The sequence below is a fragment of the Accipiter gentilis genome, chromosome 17 (genome assembly GCF_929443795.1).
Source record: "Accipiter gentilis chromosome 17, bAccGen1.1, whole genome shotgun sequence".
Lineage (NCBI taxonomy): Eukaryota > Metazoa > Chordata > Aves > Accipitriformes > Accipitridae > Astur > Astur gentilis.
This window is the reverse complement of record NC_064896.1, coordinates 3,792,501-3,812,908: the sequence shown is the minus strand read 5'-3', so window position 1 is coordinate 3,812,908 and position 20,408 is coordinate 3,792,501. Positions and strand designations below refer to the sequence as shown.

The 20,408-nt window shown below is 40.8% G+C and overlaps 1 protein-coding gene across 19 annotated transcripts in view; it reads right to left on the bottom strand.

Moving 5' to 3' along the window:
- Positions 1–9,050: 9,050 nt before the first annotated feature.
- Positions 9,051–20,408, bottom strand: part of SRRM1 (serine and arginine repetitive matrix 1) — an 18,522-nt gene continuing 7,164 nt past the window's right edge. For 12 of the 19 annotated variants that reach the window (XM_049819971.1, XM_049819979.1, XM_049819982.1 and 9 more), the window contains 13 exons: positions 19,782–19,982; positions 19,101–19,304; positions 18,417–18,536; positions 16,609–16,880; positions 16,384–16,464; positions 15,949–16,035; positions 15,136–15,280; positions 14,837–14,878; positions 12,882–12,986; positions 12,090–12,551; positions 11,010–11,196; positions 10,257–10,451; positions 9,051–10,039 (listed from right to left, as the gene is read on the bottom strand). In XM_049819971.1, coding sequence (XP_049675928.1) covers positions 9,935–10,039; positions 10,257–10,451; positions 11,010–11,196; positions 12,090–12,551; positions 12,882–12,986; positions 14,837–14,878; positions 15,136–15,280; positions 15,949–16,035; positions 16,384–16,464; positions 16,609–16,880; positions 18,417–18,536; positions 19,101–19,304; positions 19,782–19,982 — 2,206 coding nt within the window. In that variant the 3' untranslated portion in view covers positions 9,051–9,934. The remainder of the gene's footprint in view (positions 10,040–10,256; positions 10,452–11,009; positions 11,197–12,089; positions 12,552–12,881; positions 12,987–14,836; positions 14,879–15,135; positions 15,281–15,948; positions 16,036–16,383; positions 16,465–16,608; positions 16,881–18,416; positions 18,537–19,100; positions 19,305–19,781; positions 19,983–20,408) is intronic. The other 7 variants (XM_049819972.1, XM_049819973.1, XM_049819976.1 and 4 more) reach the window with 7 other exon arrangements.

The following is a 20,408-nucleotide window of genomic DNA, read 5'->3' as shown; positions in this document are numbered from 1 at the left end:
CTTCATTCTTCTTCTCTGTTTCCCACCCCCAGTCTGAACTTTATCCAAGTTTGGGATCTGCTTACGGGGGACCCCAGCACTAGGCACCTCGGTGGGCTTTAGGAAAAGCGTTACATGAGTAAATGCATCCCAAAGCCCTGGGGTATTCCTGCCACGGTACTCACGGGTACTGCTCCTTGGCCTCACCGCAGCAAAGTCGCCTCTTTAACTGCCAAAAGAGTCCTGGTCATCGGAAAATGATGTTAATGGTATGAGCATCACCGAGCGTTTTATCAATATGAATCTTCATTATGCCACCAGAGCATGCTAAACCCACTGTACTGATGGGGAAACTGAGGCAGGAGTGATCTCATGAGTTGCCTGGCTTCACACAGTGAGTCAGCATCTCCAGCTCAGCACCAGTCTCATCTCCTTCCTCCTCCCCCAGCAAAAAACACCCCGAAAAGGACAGCGAGCAATAAATTAGATTAACATTTGCTGCAGTTTCTCCGCACTGCCGTGCGGGCAGTGGAAGGCGCTGAACGCTGCGCTGAGGGCAGGGAGGAAGGCAGCAGCGGCTGGAGAAGGGCCAAGTCCCCCCCGGCAACGTGGCCAACCTCAAGACGAGATGCTCTGTGCACGCAGAGCAATTTGGGCGAGTGATGTAGCAAAACCCCCAGTGTAGCTGGAGAGCAACGCTTTCAGCTCAGGCTGATGGCTGGAGCAATCCCGTCAGCCGATCCGGAGCCATAAGGAAACCCCAGGGTGACTTAGCTCATAGAATGCTCCGGCTGAAATAGTCTGATTGCCCTTGGGAGGGTGAAAGGCTTTTATTTTTTTTTTTTTTTTTTTCCAGCAGTGAGATTTACCCTGTGGTGTCCTGGGGAACCCACAGACCACTGACATGAACCCTGTGCCCATGGAGATGGTCTCCTCCTGGGTGATGCCCTACTCTCCCACAAAACACGTGAATTATTCCCTTTTCGCACAACTGCCTTCACTTATCTCTGCCCTGGATAACGGCAAGGTGTCCACTTTCGTCGTCTGGAAAGAAGAGTTGAAGCTGAAAGCAGATTCTGCCTCCTCCCAAAGCTCTCTTTATCCTCCCGCATAAATAATAGAAGGATTCATTCACATGCTTGTAATAGATTAAAAATAAATAAATAAAAGCGAGCTCAATTTTGTTTTGCCAATCATGCACTTAATGTAATTTTCCCTTCTTGTCCCCTTGTGCCGGTGCATGTGGACTCGCAAAGATTTTAATTAGCTGGAAAGGCGCCAAACCATTTCTGTCTCATTAAAAAAATATCATCGCAGTGACAAAGGTAATTTTTTCACATCAGTAGTCGGATCCACTCACTGAATTAAAATCCAGCTGACAGAGAGACTATCAATTTTTAATGGGACCTTCCCCCTCCTGCAGAGGGGAAGCATGTGGGGGTTATTCACAAAAGGGATCGAAATTTTTTTGCAACCGCTCCGCTGGCTTCAGTTTCATTTGAAGCGCGTAGCCAATTATTTTTAACACCTGAATGAGGAATTACAAAAAGCCACTGCCCCCCCCAGGCAAATACCCTTCCGTGAGCTTTCCAAGCAGAGCCGGGAGCCCAGGCATGGCCTGTCCCACTCAGGACATTCACTTCTTCCACCGCACGTGCCGGGTCAGGGCAAGGGCACCACGAAGACAGCGGAGGTTTGTGGTCCTGGGGACGGCCCGGAGCAGGACACGGCATCGGCACAGGTCAAGGGTGGGGAGAAAACTCAAAGGAAGATCTGGCCAAGCAGATAAGCGATACACGTGCTTTTGTGAGCCTGGCTACATAAACCGAAACTTTTCTCTAGGGGCCATCCCCGAGCTGACGTCAGCAGCCAAAACTCCATTTATTTCAGCATAGCCACAACAATTTACACAAGCTGCAGCTCTGCCTCTGGATTTAACACAAAGCTTTTGCAGAGGAATGGAACAATTCTTCCCCCCGCCCTGAGTTGCTTTCCCAAGATAGCCATTTTCTGTGTTTTAAGTAAAACAGAAGGATTCAGAGCTTCCCAGGCTGGGGATTCAGAGCTTCGCCCACCCCTGCCCGGGATTAGCAGACGTGGCTCACACGCACGGACCAGCCCCACTCCTCTCCTGCAGCTGGAAAGAGCAACCCGAGCAGTCGAGCAAATGTTTGACAACATTCTTCTCCATTTCTCCGCAAGCACCTCCTACGCCCGGATTTAATACCTTAACGCAATAGCGAGATCTGTCTCCAAACAGGCTGAATCACACGTTCGTATCGCTGTTGGGTGCCGGTGCCGCAGCCCTCACGGCCGTGCCGCCGGCTCCTGCTCGCTCCCGTCTCATCTCCCTTCTCCCACGCGATGACTGTTGTTCGCAACGCGCACAGCTGCGCACTCGACGCGGCGCACAAAGGCACCATTGATTTCGTGAGCGATGGCTACCTACCGTGCGCTGCTCGAGGGGCAACTGCATCCTGCCTTTGTGTGAGAGGAAGGACGCAGCCGGACCCCCACATCCCTTCTGCCGTTTAACTCGTTACATCGTCCGTTGCAGCGTGCCCTGGCTGGGGAAACAGATGTGGGAATTAAAAATTATTCCTGTGTCCCCCGCCCCCCCCGACCTTGCTTATGGCCCGGAGGTCAAGTTCCACACCACCGGCTGCAGCAGGCGTTCACCGTGCCACTCCCAAGGGAATGATCCCGGATGAGAAAAAACATCGTTCCCAAGAAATCTGCCACAATGTGAACAGCAAAGATAATTAATTTGCTATTAAAACACCTTGCGCCAAAGGCTCAGAGTCATTCCCCCCATGGCAAATCCTCTCCCCGAGTTGCCGGGGAGCTGCGCTCTCAGCACTGACACCGGTCCCAGCTTGGGAGCCAGCGCGCTCTTTCTGGCAGCGCCGATTTTTGGGGTAATCCAGAACAATCCCAGCAGAAAACAGAAGCAAAACATTCCTGAACAAACAGGCACGTATGGCACAAGACGGCTGTTGTCACCGTGAGTCACTGTGCCCTCTAATCCCAGTTTCACCCAGCCAAATTAGGGCATCAAACACCGGCTCAGCTGCCCCAGGAGTCGGTCACGTCCCATTATAAAATACGACACTCCCAGCTAAGGAAGAATTTTCACAGCACTTCCCCTCCCCGGGACACGCGGGCTGGCTCCGCGCAATAGGTGTTTGCTGCTTGGGCACAGCCCCCTCTCAGCTATACAAGACACCAGCAAACCTCATCGGAAGCACATCGCAACTCATGTTTTTAAATGAAAGACTGGGAAAAAGAAAAAACCAAAAAACCGAAAAACTCCTTTCTGGTAGTACTTTTAGCTCCGCGACAAACTGGCTGTGATCCTTCTCCCTTAAGCAAGAGCTTTCGGTTCATCCCCAGAGTGGTGAAATACAGGCAGATGAGAAGCGCAGATAGAAAAATCTAATTAACTGGCCCACTGTACACCAGGCCAGGGTTGAGCTTTGCTAATCCAGACGTAGAAATTACCCTAATGGACTGGGCTGTCTCCATCTCATCTGCTATCTCGCCTCCAACAGCAGCCAGCACCCAATTTCCTACGGCACCAGCCACGGCGACATCGGGCTCTGCTCTAGCAGGAGGCTGAGAGCTCCTGGCTTTATCTTGCTCCAGAAGGGAGATGTAGAACCAATGTTTATTAGCCTGCTTGAATTAATTTAAATCACTAATCCTGGTTTGAATTAGCAGACAGGAAACATCTTTTCAACTAATCAGTTTTATACTATTTTTGCATTTGTAGTTTCATTTTGCTTAAGGAGGGTAATTGATACGACCTTTAAGGGGGTGATTTACACTTCTGTAGTCACTTGACTCTAAATTTGAGCTATTTTTTGTAAATGTGATACATCATCCCTGTACATTTTTAAGTTGTTACCACACATAGTTGCCATACATGCATTCAGATTTTGTTAAATACATCCTTTTTTTTTTTTTTTTTTACTACAACAATTTTTACTCATTGTTTTGCCAAATGGCCTTTAGGTGAAAGTCAATTAAAACAAAAGAAACATGAGAACATTTTTTTTGGTTGTTTTGCAATGCCTGATAATTTTAACAGCCATTTGCCTCTTCAAAAGCTGAGCAACTGAACAATTCCCACGTTACTTTGGTAGGTTTGTGGACAAGCTCAGTGCAACTGCTTCTTCACTGCCTGGAATTGAATCCGTTTGAAGGATTTTGCTTTTTGTACTTTCACTGTTCTTTCCAAGTTCAAGACGGCACAAAGCACACCTCTTCCTTCAACACGTGCAGAGCTTAGAACAGTTTTGGTAAAGTCTGGCCTATTTTCCTATGTATTTTTCTTTAGAAAAGGTTTACTGCTTTGCCATGCTGTGCATCTGTTCTTCATTAGTGATCATCAACAGCTGATGCTTTAGTGAACAGGGCTAGTCCAACACTATTTCTTTTTCACATTGTGAAGAAATTAAACTTTCTCTTAGTAAAGAAGAACCCCTACCTTAAAGACTATTTTACAGTGTTAGTAAGACTTTTGTCCCACCACAACACCCAAATCTTTGGGTGTTTGGGTCACAGACTCAAATTCTGCGCTTAACAACGACGCTTCGTGCCCATCTGTCCTTTTCTGAATATTTCTACACTGAATACCTTTTCAATACATAACTATAAATTAGACTTGCACAGATACGATTTTAAACAGCGATTCTAATAAAAAAATCTAATTTTTATTAAATCTAATCTAATAAAAAATTCTAATCAAAATCTAGATTTAAAGGGCAGAATCCCATTATAGAGGTGGTCTTTTCCCTGCTGCACAGTCCTCCCCTCCTGCTCCCAGCCCCACCTGGTGAAAGGCACTTGCAAATGCATCCTGCCCTGGCAAAGAGCGTGGCCGGGGGGAGCAGCTCCTGTCTCTGCTTCTTCCAGGTTATCCCAAAAGGCATAGCCCTGCAATAACCACAGCTTGCATTTAAGGCAAAAAAACCAAAATACTTTCCTTTAAAGGTAAAAAACACATGGATCTCCTAAGCTGAATCCCTCTTCTCGTAAGCATCTTCAGCTGCTCGATCTATATGGCACACACAGCGTCCGAGTTACCTACAGAACTCTCCGCTTGCGCTAGCTCCCTTCACCCAACCCTGCAAAACAGCCAAATGTGTTAATAATAAATCCACAGTGATAAATTGAGGACCAGCCCTCTGAACAAAGTCTGATCACGCCCAGCTGTGTATTGGTTGTTCTCCTATTTTAAGATCAATTAAATTAAATCCCACACTTCCCAACCATCTTCCCAAGGATTAATCCACATACAGAATGGGGCATATAAAGAACTTGCCCATGTATTTGCACACTGATTACCTCCAGGCAACCGAGGAAGCAAACACAAATTATCACAAGTGGACCATAAGATTTTTAAGCATGATGGATGTTAGCTAAGTTTCACTCTTACTAAAAGGAAATGCTACCAAGTCAAGTCAGAACTAAGCCCAAAAAACAGAAAACATAAGTCGAATGGTATCTTTCAACCAGAATCTAGCTTGAAACAAAGACAGGGTTACAAGATAAATAGTTTATGTATGTTATGCATTCAAGAGTGTAATACAGCAAGAAAGGCAATGTTCTTGCTGTAGTTTAAGCAGCTGACTATCTGATTTCCAAGGCAGAAAGAGCTCAGATAAGTCACTGTTACAGGACATCATCTACCTCCAGCCAGTGGGGTGGGAAACGATCTCTATCTTCTTCATGCCATAGCTGAATGAACTCGAGCAGTTACAGCCTCTTTGACCTCATTCTAGAAGAGTCGAAATAAAGTCCAAAAGTCAAACTGTTGATTAGTCTGGAAATACACAACTGCCTACTCCATTGTTCTCAGATTTAATAATCTTTTTATTATCCTTGAAGAGATAGACTACTTTCACAGTAATTTATTACAATGACTGAGACCTGATCCAGAGAAACAAACAACTCCACAGGAAAGTTCTGTGAATATGACAGGGGAAGAAAAAAAAAAAAAACATACAAGAGGGAAACCAAGTCACTATTCAGCAAAGTGAAGGAGGCTGGAAAGCCATGGGGAAAGGTAACACTAAGAAGCAGCAGCTCTCCTGCACCTGCCAAAGTCTCTACTACAGGTTTGGACTCTGGCTGAGAAGCCAATCGAGCGCTGTCAGTGCTGTGACCGCCTTGGTGGATACTTACGTGACATTAACAGACTTTAAGCAGACAATTCAAGGTTTTGTGAGCAGATAAGCCTATGCTAAAACGTAAATTATCACATACAACAGTTGAAATGAAACTCAATCCAAATACAGTTCAATGCCCTGCTGAAAGCTACTCTTCCAATAGCACTACTTTTTATACCAAAACACACGTAGTGGTAGGTTTGGTGTTTGAGGAATAAAGTCAAGAGTACAAAAATGCACGTGATGTTTAAGCTGCTCCTCCTCCAAGTTGATGCACCTCCCACCACAGCCTGCACTAGCCTGTCCTCCAGGTCTGGGCCTCTGCTTAGATTAACTGTGTCAGACATGGAGCTGAGCACATATGAGCTTTAACGTGCAAAGTTTTACAGTTACACCTCTGAGCACAGAACTCTGCCTCAGTGCTGTTATTTATCATTCAGATTACATCTGCTTTCAGGGAGTACTAGACATTTCTCAAACCAGCAGTAGAACAGTCTTTGTCCTGAACATTAAGGCAATTCATAAATTCATTTCAAAGCGTGAAACTGCAGTGGTGAAGCTCAGGAAGCTGGTCCACACAGAACTCCCTAGGCAAATTTCCAAAGTCACACAAGTGGAAAAATTTAATAATCCAGCACTGAGTTTCTATAAACTTCAAACTATTGCCACACACCTGCTGTTGTCCCATCTGTTGACATAACAAATACATCTTTATTATGAACCACAGATACTGACCTGCCAGTGACTCACTTCATCCTTACGTTCACTCCTGTGGACTCATTTTCATCTAAATTATACAGTCCACTTAAACTTGAATTTATTAAAATTTTTTTTTTGCACAGTTAAGATAGAGTTATTCCAGCAAGTCACTCATCAAAACCCATGTATCTGTCATTTCAGGAAGGTTGCCTTGATTAACACGCAAGCATACAGCATTAGCAGATTCAGAGTAAGAAGAGCGAGCGAGATTCATGCACCAGAGGTTCTGCCGTGTTGCACAAGGCATCCGACGTGGTTACTTTCTGAACTACAGCAGCACGACTACAAATAAAAGGATTGAGAAACAGAGATAAGCGGTTAACCAAGAAGATCGAGTGGTGAACAGATCAGACAAGTTTGGGTTTGGATGATGGGATCTCAATTACAGAGGATCAGGAGAGGAATTCAATGATGTAAGTCAACAGTTCACCAGGTCAGAGTTTCACAGTACAGACACAAATGCTAAATGCTATCGTCCCAGCAAAGGGATTTTGTACTAAAAAGTATCTATACAACACGATTTAGAGCAGCAAGAACAGTGTAATAGCTCATGAGAAGACAAGAGAAGGCTTGCTATCACTTGAATGCTATTTAAATGCTATGCTACTATTTGAATGAAAGGCTAAGTTAGAAGGAATTAAAATATTAAACTAAACACAATTTAGAAGTTATATAAATGAGCATATTTAATTGCTCTTTTTAAAATGAAACCATTCTTTATGGTTAGATGTTTAGAAAAAAAAAAAAGAAAAAGAAAAAAAAAAGAGGAGGGAGCACCTAACAACAGAAACTCCGAAGGAGAAAAAAAAAAAAAAAAGGGTGGGGAAACACCTGACCACCTTGGGAAGGTCTGGCCTTCCTTCATGACTTGTCCAAATCAACAGTGAAGTCCTTTATCAAAGTGCAGTCCTGCAGGCAGGAGATGAAAAATAGGTATAAGGGAAGATAAGCAGTCAGTGACTCAGGTATTTAATATATTTAAAGAACTTCTATTAGTCCTAAGATTAAAAGGCACACAGAGGTCACAAAACCCAGATGAAAGTAAGATTCCTATTATAAAGAACGAGGCATTAACTCCTTGTGAGGACTGCACACTTATAGTCTTCTAAGACTGAATTTCAGAATCGCTTGTGCTGCCAGGGAACATTGCAGGAACAAAAAAAAACAACCAAAAAAACCCGAGGCAACGAGATTAGCACAATACGTTGTTAGGTTCTGTAGTTTCATAAGCACTGAATTCACTCAGATGTACTTTATAAAATGTGTTTGTCCAGAAAGTTCTTGGAATTTATTATACACATTTAATAACAGATGATACTCAACATTCAAGTGTTGTTGAACTAAGTTTACAAGCACTTTAGCATACAATGTATACTTATGCTAAGAAACAAAAGATTCAGCATATAAGGAAGTGCAGAAGGAAGCTACTTTAAAGATATCCCCTTCCATCCAATATCTACATAATACCTGTTTTATTTTAAAACCCTACACGATGCCAAGTAAAAAGACTAATCAAATATCTACACTTAATTGTGCACATCACATCTACTTCAGATGCAGGACAAAAATTTTCAAAAGCACGTTCCATTCCTCCTTCCAGAGGAACCTTAGACTTCAGAATTGACTTGATTTCAAAAACAGAGCTTGAATTTTTAAAAAAATTCGACAGTAGCAATCCAGCAAGTTTCAAATATGATTATGAAAAAGGCAGCGAGCCACCAGGATTCTTTAGATGAGCATTCAAACCAGTGTTTACATGACTAAAGCTTGTAACTAAGTTAATGCAAACCTGCCATTAATTTTTTGCAGGACCTTGAAACATTTTACTTGCTATGACAAGCAATTTTCACCAGCAAATATTTTGTTTGTTTGTTTTAAGCTTATCCATCCTAACAGAGTGCTGACCAGGTAGACTGTTTTACTCTTGCTTTGCAAGAACACCAATCCAGACACAACAGGAGCATCACTGAATTAACAAAGGGCTATTTCTGCTACCCCAGGACAGTTAAAAACAAAAGCCCCAATTTTTCAGAAGCCAGCGTACTGGATCAAATACTTTTTCATATCTGTGTATTCATTAACCCTGTACAAAAGAAAGCTGATTAGCAAATGTAAATGTTCATATAAAAATAGCCAACATCTGTTTAAATTTAGAAATTTATTTTTGTTTAATCCACAAGCTTTATATAGCTTTAGTTAAAAAAACAAAAACAAAAAACAGTGAAAACATGACAATATCCAAAGTTCAGGTTCCTCATACTTTCAAAGACCACATCTCTGAAAGTTGCTTATACCATTCAGAAGAACCGTAACAAGACAAGATTTATGAATGGGGCAACGACATCTCACAAACAAAATTTATGTAACTGAAGGAATTTTTTCTGGGACTGCTGATCATGGAAACTGCCCTTTAAAAAAAGAACATAAAAATACAAATGAAATTCCAGTGTTCCAAATCAACATGTTACATCAATATAAACCCACAGTGTCCTGGTAAACAACATGCTTTCATTTATGTACCATTCTAAATTGCTATTCTTGATTCGCTTTAATGGAGACTATACAGGCAACAGTAGAAAGCATTAAAATATATGTACTTCCTTGGTAATTCTGCAGTGGTTTTACTTCTGGGCAAGCTTACAAACCACAAAGGTTAGTAGCGTAATGTAAGTGGATACAAAAGAAGTCAAATGAGACCCTCACAAATTATGCTAAAGGCTTTGTTGAATTTCAAAGAAACTAGGGAATTGACGGTCATGTTTAAAACCTTCAAAACAAATTCCTACTGCTTCTAAAAAAGTCTCACTCTAAATGAAATTATGTTGACTGTCAATGAAAGAATGTCACTAGTACACTGTGGACACCTTTTGTAATGTAAATCCATGCCCTTTGTACATGGTGAACCTCAACCTAGCAATTATTACAACAAATGTTATATTCTAAAGCTCAAACACATTTAGCAATTTGAAATTGAATTCTGAGTACAAACCAAATAAAATGTACATTATATCAAAGGATTCAGCCTAGGATGGTGGTGACACTTGCGCCTTCCTCATTGACCTCAGTGCCTTCTCTCGCAGGTGTTTTTCTAGATCATCAAGGTTGTCTTCTGGTTCACTTTCTGTCTCCTTTGAACAAAGATAAAGCATTTCTTCAAACACTGAAACTAAGCCAGGCTCCAGCCCTCCCAATATTGCAAATCGTCAAGTAAAATCATGAGACACTAAGTTGCATGTCTTAAGTATGACTGCCATTTAGAACATCAAGAATACGGTGTACATTCACCTCCGTCTATTTTCTTATATTGGACTCTTAAACAGTAAAGCATAGGTACCAAATTCCTACCTTTTTGGGTTCTGTCTCTGCTTCCTGATCTTCCTGTACTGACGTGGTATCTGCTGCAGCCACAGCAGCAGCTGCTGCAGCTGCCGCAGCCTTCTCCTTCTTATGTTTTTTGTGTTTCTTGTGCTTTTTATCCTTTTTATGCTTCTTATCCTTCTTTTTCTTCTTCTTCTTTCCACCCCCTTCTTGATCTGAATTCTGTAACAAACAATTCAATAGATATTACAACTCATCCCTAAGGCTTCAAAATGTTGTTTTAACAAGCCCACAACCATTCTGGGAAATGTGAATGGACTGAGCAACATCTGAAACTTGGTAAACTCTACACCTTCTTCAGAACTGGGGGCAAGTCACAACATTCCCAATCAAATGAGAAAAGCAATCCTAGGAGACAGACATTGTAACGCACGACTGTGCTGTGTCTGTTTAAAACAGAACATAACACCATGCAAACTCGATATGCTGGTCATAGCAATGACAGACAAGCCTCTTTATAAAGGTTAATACTGCAGGTGGAATCTAACTCCCTCAAACACTCCTCTGGCACAGAATGGAAGTGTCCCTAGGAAATACCTCAGGAGACCAGATAAGAATGCCTAACAATCCGTTCTCTTCCTGTTAGGAATAGTCTGAGTTTGCATGTTAAGACTACTAAACATAAATAAGACCACCTCACTTAGTTCATCAGGTAAGTCTTCATGAAAATAACTTGCCATATAACCCAAAACACTATTGCTTTTATTAGCAAACAAATACCCTTGCAGGTGACGGGCTCTGAGTTGGGCTTTTAGCCTTTTTTGCAGGTGACCAGTTTGCAGAAGGAGAACGAGACCGAGTAGGAGATGGAGGTCCTTGATGCTTTTTCGGTGCTGGCTCAGGTGACCCTGATGCAGACCGTGATGAAGACACCCGTCTCGCAGATCGTGGACTTGGTGTGGAAGCCCTTAAAAATAGAAGAACCACAATTGAGAGATTTAAGAAACAGAACAAGAAAGTAAAAATTAACAAAAAAGCCAAATGAACTTATGTGCTTATAACTCGGTTAAGCTGCCACTTAAAGAATGATTAGTTACTTTGCTGGCATGTGTTACAAAAGGCAAAACAATCTAATACCACTGTGCATCCATAATGCAAAAGATATTGCAACTTGATAGCTTGTTAAACAATACTACTACTGTTGTTCAGAAATGATTGCTCCCTTTCTTCTGATATGACTAATTTATAACCACATTAAAAGTCAAGAGAATAGCAATGCTATTATTTTATCATCCAATGAAGAAAGTGCAAGAAATTACATTCAGCTGCATTCTTTCTGAAAGAACAAGCCAGCACCATACTTTTGTCTATCTGCTCACAAAAGCAGCATCAACTAAACTGCTAAGATTCTAAATTTTTTTTCTCTTGGATGACCACTTATGAAATGATTTATGAGCTAATGAAAAGTGTTCATTCCCTTCTGCAGTTAGCTTTAAAGTAAGAGAAAGTTCATTTTTCTTTAAACAAAGCTAGCAACAAGATTTTTCTCAAACTTGTTTTCACCTGCTCAGTCCCAGTGCTTTGTTGTGCTATTAAAAGACCCCCTCAAACTCTACATAAAGCCTCTTTAATGCTTCTCCCCGTGTTGTACTTTATTTTAACAGATGCTTCCAATCCAATAAACTTCTGAAAATCAATGTTGTGATGGTGGAAGCTGAACAAAGCCGCCAAGACTTGAGCAATCTCAAGAGAAATGAGAGCCGTTTTAATGTGACTCCCTAGCTATTCCCACTGCATTAAAACAAAAACAAACAAAAAACCCCTCACAAAACCACCACCAACAAAGTCAAATTTTTTTACTTTGTCTTCTTAGGTTCTGGCGTTCTTGACACCCTCCTGATGGGTCTAGTGCTTGGAGATGGAGACTGTCTTCTCTGGGGTGAAGCCGAAGCTCCCCTTCGTGGTGGTGGTGGGCTTGCAGAGGTATGAGAAGCTCTAGGCCGTGGCGAAGGTGAATGCCTTTTGTTTTGTGGTGGAGAACGTGTTTCCCGATTGGACCTACTGAGAGGAGATCCCTTCCTGTGCTTGGAAGATATCGAAGGTGAACGCCTTTTAGCAGTTGGCGAGCTCCTTTGTTTTGGCGGTGGTGAATGGGAGACTCTGCGTTTCGACTGTGGAGAAGGTGATGCCCTTCGTTTAGGCGGGGGAGGCGGAGAAGCCGTTCTTCTCTTAGGTGGTGGAGAAGGAGAATATCGTCTCTGTATTGGTGGAGAGTATCTCCGCGGAGAAGGTGAGCGTCTGCGCGGGGGTGGTGATGGAGACCTACAAAGAAACCAAATGTTCGGGTGCCACATAGGCATGTGAATTAGTTACAAGTGTCTTGCAATCCGCCCAAAGAGGGGAAAAAGAACTCTAAAAATTCTTTAAAGCTTCATTTAATACCAAACATTTTGAAAAACAGCTTAATGGGTGTTATTCTGTATTTGATACAGCAATCAAATGATATCCAGGCCACTCACAATCTCACTAGCAAAATTACACTCCCCTCATGTGAATCAAGGAACTGGTATCACGGCAGTTCTTTTTAAATGTCATAGTTGTAAGTCAACAAACCAAAAGCAACCACTTCATGACAAAAATGCAATACACTACCTTCGACGAGGTAATGAAGGTGACCGCCGCCGCCTAGGAGGAGGGGCAGGTGAAGGAGACCGTCGCCGCCTGGCTGGTGGGGGCGATGGACTTCTCCTCCTCCTACTAAAGAGATAAAGGCGTTTCTCAGAAAAGTTGCAATTGAGCCATGAGATTATTTTTTGTTCTTCTGCTTTTACTATACAAAATCATATTGTTCATGCACTTCAAAATGAAATTCTATTAGAAGATGGAAAAAGATATATCCGTCTTTCTAACAAGTGTGAGACAACACATAATTTTACTGTAATTTTCAGAGCCCACTACAGCATTCCTGAGACAATTTCACATTCTGCTTAACCTGGTCTATTCGCATCTTGTAGCTGAAGAGGAAGACCAACTCTCTCCCATTTTCTTCTCCTGAAAGCTCATTTCTGCCATTTCCCTTGCACTGAATCTAGTGATCATCTAACGAGTCAGACCAGCTTACTGATCCACCAGGAGACCAATCCAATAAAAACACCTCTTTGTCGTCATGCAGGGACACGATTGCTACATCCAACACAAGGGAGGAACCGAGAATGCCCATCTGTGTCAGGCAGACCAAAACTGCATTCAGCAGCAGTCTGAAGTTGGATCAGATTAAACAGTGTGAAACTGTACTCTTGAAAACAGCTTTTATCTACAGATCTGAAACCCAAAATTACTTATTTCTTGAAATGCAGAGAAAAATCAGAGTTGTTGCTAAACTGCAGCTATCTGGATTAACATCATTCACAAAATAAGCCATTTTCTGCTCTGCAAGGTTTACAACAGACTTCTGGAAGGGGATATTTTAATCAAACGCATACTTTCCTAGAGACTGGATAAAGGAAAAAAATGAGAGTAATTAAAAAGCAAAGAAGCTCATCTACATAAATCGAGATTTGATTTCAAATACGCTGGCTGCTGCTCTCCAAGGCAACGAGTTACACCTTTTATAGATAAGAGTTTGCTCCAAAAGACAACGTTCTTTTATGATGCAAAAAATACCAGTCTTCAAATGTCATGGCTGTCCTAATTAAACATGTATTGGGCATTTACATGCAATGGGCAGTAGGTGAATTTAGTTTGTTGCAAAACAGATAAAGATCTTTGAATTCCAATCTGGTTAACATTGAATTGTTTGACAAGATCCATAATTAGAGTGGTCTACATTTGTAGAAGTAGTCATACTTAATCTCATACATCATTATGTATGCTGCGACTACATTCTAGCTGGGTCGTAATTACAGATTGCTCACAAGGGTCATTATATCAGATTAATAAACCCATCAAGCACCCCACTTCCTGCACCTTGCTATGTTCTAAGATCAACAGAGTGCAAACAATTTCACAAATAAAAATGTTAACAATACTGCCCACATAAGAAAAGAGAAAATAAAGTAGGTGTTCACTACTAGTCCACTACTAGTAGTTGAAATATCTAATGAATTTAGAAATGAGACTTTTGAAAATTCCAATTATCTGTGACCCAGAACATCAAGCTCTTGATCACTTGTTGCAACTGTATGGGAGGGTTTTAGCCAGAACTTCAATGGCAGCAATAATACAAAGTAATGCTCACCCGTCTTTCAAATCTGTGTATATGGAATAAGAAAACCCCCAAAGAATACAAGCATTCAGTTGTTTTCAGGCATCAGTAAGATGCTAATAACATGTTACTAGCTGTTACAAGCTTACGTGAATTAACAAGCAGTGAGCAATGAAGGAGACTGAGCACATCTTTCCCCCTCGCTTTTTGGTTTTTGCCAGTGAAATGGTCCCAGATCCAAGACATTAAGGAACACATCAGTCTGAACTTCCCTCACCTTATTGAGTGTGCAAGTCCAAAGGACAAAGGACGGCAAGTACTTATCTATGACAAAATAAATGAGAGCCTGTCTAAATGATTTTCTATATGTAAATCCTACTTAACACATTAATTTCTAACCAACCTTTTCATCACTGGTGATTGCCACCTCTTTTCCATCTGCATCCTGATAGCAGTGGAGGAAAAACAAAACAAAGCAAATCTATCTGCCATACATTTGAGGCAAAAATTAACATATTCAAATTAAGTTCAGAGTAATTATTACCAAATGAGCATAACAAGAATGCAATCTTGAAACAAGATTGGGCAAACTGGACATGACTTAATTCTATTATGTATTTGCTGACAGTTGCATAGCAGATAAACAACATTAACTAAATAGGAAAAAAGACATCAGTTACATTCAACTTAAGAAGAAATTACCGAGGGGAGGATTCCTTCTGTCGTTTTCGTGGAGATGGTGATGGACTGCGTGAATGTGAATGGCGTCGGCGTCTACCAACTTCCCCATTCTTCACGTTGGATCTCTTGGGTCTTTCTTCTTCAGATGAAGACGAAGAACCAGAATCTATAAATGTAGAAGAATCACTCTCCAGAAAATGATTCTCATGATACCGTTAACACAGTTAGTGATAGGCTTATACTGCAGTTGAAACTACCAACATCCTCTTCTGCAAAATAAGAAGCTTCTATTTAAAAGCAGTTCAACTAAAAATGTTAATTGAAGTGATAAATAAATCCATCAGAGCTGGGTAAAAATATTTGCAGCAACCTAACTACCCACATAAAATTTGACTGGACAGGTAATTTAAAAGGTGAACTGCAGTTACTTATAGAACCATTAAGTGGACAAAAACCTATACCAGGCCCCGGTTAATTTACTGATCTCAAGCATGAAAGAGTCCAAAATAGTACGAAATAACCTACTGCGACAACGGATTAGGTAATCTATAGCAAACAATATTTGTGTGTGTGATGGTAAGAGTTTAAAAGTGCAACTGTTAAAGATGCGAACCCATTAATAAGAGATATAGCATAACCTTTAAAAGTCATACTTTATTCTTCATGAGTAATAATTGAAGTGACTTCATTATGAGGGGTAAATCTATAATTAAGCTTAAAATAGCATTGCAGTGCACACAGCAAATAATTGTAATCAGTATTTGAACTTAACATTAACTACTTCCTGCAAAAGTAAACTATAGTCCAGTTTTAGGAAATCTATGTCATCCATACCAGATGAGGACTGTTGATTTTGCCTTCTGTACTGACGCCTCTGTTGAACAGAGTCTGCTGCAGCCATTTTACCTCCTTTATCTTCTTCTGAAAAGGTACATACATGGACAGAATACTTAAACCAAAGATACAAATTCACCTTATTCAGGCAGAAGCAAAGTCATATTACAGTAGATCATCAAGCATGCTTCCCCCCTCCGCCCAAATCTTAAGATAACATTGAGGCTGGAATAGACTTTGTCTGAGCTTTTCTCCAAGAAAGCTTGGATAGAAATATTTGAGGCAGTACGAATGATCATTTTTATACTTCTGAAAACTCTTGCTTTCAATGCCAGTCTATCAAGAGGGTTCAGCACTTCACCACTGCCTTTTATTGCCATGCGTCTTTGATTAAAAACCCCACCCAAAACCAGTGTTGAAAAGTGAGAGCCATACCAGATTCAGACAGTTCTGCTTTCCTTGGTTTTGGTGCTGGCGAAGGAGATTCTCTTTTTTCAGTACTCTTATGTTTAGGTGCTAAAAGACAAAGTCAAATAACTCAGTAGCAATTCATTACATTCTTGCATGCTTTTCTGCTCATACAAACTGTAAACACCATCTTTGAGAAAACAAAAGCACAAAAAGATAAAGCTGCTGGAATAAAAATTTGTATTTCATTACCTGATGTTCTGCTAGGAGAAACAGAGCCACGGCTTTTTCTTGCACGATTCGACTGCTGGGGTGTTGGAGACCTGCGTGGTTTTGGAGGTGGACTTGCTGGTGGGGATGGTCTGTGCCTCCGCCTAGGAGGGCTTGCAGAAGGAGAGAGCCTACGCGTTTTACGAGGAGGACTGGATACAGTTCTTTTAGGTGGTTTCTTTGGTGGTGATCGGGAACGTGAGGAGGAGGAGGAAGAGCTACTGCCAGATAAGGATGCTGATGACCGTCTTCTCCTGTAAATCAAATACAACATTAGATTCTGACTAGCCAGTTTAAGAAGTGTTTGAGCATGAACACAGAATCGCATTTGTTTGCAAGCACATATATAGAGCCACATACAACAGCACTTCCAAAACATGGTGGACAGCCTTCAACACTTGGTTTGTAGAAAAGAGGAATAACAACCAATCTTTCACAGTTATTTTTAAACTACATAGTGAGCAAAAAATTGTTAGTGTTACCTTTGCTTGCTTTCTGTCAATCTACAGACTACAACTAAGCTTTTCTCCTGGGAGCAATTAGTTTTGTTGGGCTCTCTAACTTTTGGATGGTTAAGAGAATTCTCTGTGTTAGCACATGTGATTTAATGATCTTCAGAACAGATCTGTTTAAGAGTTTAGTGTGCAAGTACACTAAAAACTTTTTATACCAGGAGGTAAAAATTTCACAGAACAACAATTCAGAATCAATCTATCCATTCTTATGTTTTAGTCTTTCATCTTTACTTCGTAATTTTAAAAAGGTAGGGCCTCTAGAATTCTGCGGCAAAATTTGTGGCAAGTTCTGTTGCAATTGTGTACCTGCAGAATCCACCTTTGGCTGCAGAATTCCTGAGAACCTGGAAAAAAGAAACCCTACCTTGAGTGAGATAAACATTTGCTGAAAGGGAGCTCTTGTACATCTTGCACCATACATGTTTGATACTTTTCACAGTTTTCCCAGTAACTGTGTGAAATGAACATCTTTGCAAACTCAGGAAAAAAAAAAAAGAATAGTCATCACCTTGTCATAAAAAGGAAGAACTGTTCCTTCCTAAAAAAGAACTGCTGTACACAGGAAGCATCACTTTAATTCTCTTCCTATGAAAAGGATAGGAACCTATTCTCTTCCTACAAAGACAAATGTCTGTTTTGACATTTCCCTAAGTACGTAATTTTTTTTGTGAGGCAACTCAGAGCTTTGCTACTAGAACAATTGCTTATGCTGTCAAAAACGTAACCTCTGACACTGGAGAGCAGACCTTGAAGATTTTTTTTTTTTTTTAAGTAAAAGAACATGAAGAAGAAACACATTTCAAGTCAAAATTTAATTTTTATTTTAATTTTATGTGATAGAAATCTAAGTCATAATTTAAAAGCTCCCAACAAGTAAAATCCAGTTACTTGTTCTAATTTTTTCCCCAGGCAGGAAAAAAAAAAAGTATTAAGACTTAAGCAAAAAAGTCCTAAAAGATGTCACGTCAATCTATGCTGGGAGCTATCCAGAGCCATTTGAAGAAGTTACAGTTCTGAAATCGCCACTTTTCATAAAGGTGGAATTCTCACCACTATTTCAACTCAAAAGAAATCATTTCACAGCTACTATTATGTTCCCCCACAACACACTTATGAAATACGACACTGCAGTTTTTACATCACTCAAATCATATACCTGACAGTAGTAAGGCAAGATGAACAAGGTAATTTTGATAACACTCATTCCTCACAACTAATGTTCCCTTCAACTTTTGAAGTTTAACATTTCAGTTGTCTCAAAAAAGGGAATCTTACCGTCTCACAGGGGATCTGCTTCTTCTGTGTCTGGGTGGGGGAGGCATTCGCCTTGGAGGGCTCCTTCTCCTTGGAGATGGTCGTCGTCTTGGGCTTGGTCTCCTTCTAGGGGAGTAAGACCTGTCATAATCAAAAATTCAAATGAAAAGCAACTATCTAATTTTCAGATTTGAGGAAACTTATCCTCAGGGCACTGAGCGTAAAGTTCCTTTTCTCCAAGTGCATCGCATTAAAGTAGCATTTAGATTATGATGCAAAATGGACATTCAGATGCAATCAGTGCTTTAAAGTTTACCAACACCTTTCCACCAAGTAGTAAAATAACCCCAAAAAAGGAAAAAAAGAAAAAGTAATTTACAGCATCTTCAGCATCAAACCTATCTCCTAAAACAAGGCTACGCAATTCCCACTATTTAAAAAGTGCCGTACTCAGCATTAAGTACCCCGTTCCTTCTCCAGTCAGTATCAGTCACTGTGAGCATCTTCTCATGAACTGATAGGAAGAAAACAACTCCCAAACTTGTTTATCCATTGAATGCATCATTCTCACTTGGCCTAAAACATTCATAGCTCAACATCTCTAAAAACATTACTGCTTTAACTGAGAACATTACATTAAATGGCACCTTCAGAAGAAAATATTCAGTTCTCAACCTTCATGATCAAGATAAACTGAAGTCCTACCTTGACCGTGATCTATGACGCCTTCTTGGTCGAGAATGAGATGGAGAGCGTGACCGAGATCTTGACCTTGACTTGGACCGAGTTGGGGATCTTTGACGAGTCTTCTCTTTTTCCTTCTCTCTCTCCTTCTTTGAATTACGTTCTGGTGAAGTTTCCTTCGTCTCCGGTACGGGAGGTTCAGGTTTAGGAGCTTTTGGAATATCACTGTTAAAAATAAAGACTTAATTTATAAGCACATACAAACCATAGGCCCTGGAGTAATATTTTAGAAGCTGCCACAATATTCCCCTACTATGAACATTCTCCTGCCCATCCTCTGACAAGATGTTAGACATCCCGTTCCAAAACTGTGAAAAGAATTAAAACATGGTACGATTCAAAGAGAAGAAAGAGTAATATAGAGGCTATGTGTCAACTTGCTAGAAAACAAGATGACATTGTCAGAAGTGGAAAAAATGACCAGAACAATGAAACCACAGTAGCAGCTAAGCACACTGCCTTTAGAATTCTACACAGAAAAAAAGAAATCTTACTGAAGATTATTAAATAAATTCTTTTGCCATTGCAGGGGGACAGGAAGAAGCAGGCATTTCCCCAAGTCAAGCTCCGAACAGGTTTTAAGGTAATTTCCATTTTTTAAAAGGTAATATATAGTTCTACACACACACTTATCACACGTACCTGTTTGAAGTTGCCTCTTGAACAACAGTCTCCTTTGGTTTCACAGAGGGTTCTGGCTCAGGAGTTGCCTCTTTCTTTTCTGGTGCAGGAGTAGCACTACGGCTCTTGGTTCTGTGATGAGGGGAGCGAGAATGGCTGCGTTTCCGCTCTCTTCTGACAGGCGACGACCTCCTTCGAGGGGAAGGAGACCTAGATTTGCGTCTAGGAAAAAGTAGTGCCATTTAATAGCATAACATAATGAAACAATGTATAGAATAATAAAACCTGGATACTCAGCAGCTAAAAGCTCTTATGAATCATGTAGACTCTCAGTACTGTTTACAGCAGTTAAAACGCGTGTAGGACTACTTTATATTTTCTGCTAGTAATGGGCAGCCAAATTAAGATGTCAAAAAAAAACCAAACCAACAAAGCCTGGAACAGAAAAACCACTAAAACAGTTCCTAGCATAAACAATACCTAGGTCACAGTTGCTCTAGTTTTACATAATTACTGTTCAGTAGTAAGTCAAGCTAGCCTGCTAAAATAGCTAAGGGGAGTATTTCCAAAGTTCAATTAATTTTTCTCTGCCATACTTTTCTTCACTCTGTTCTAGACTATTATTGATACATTGTCCGTGTGCTTTCA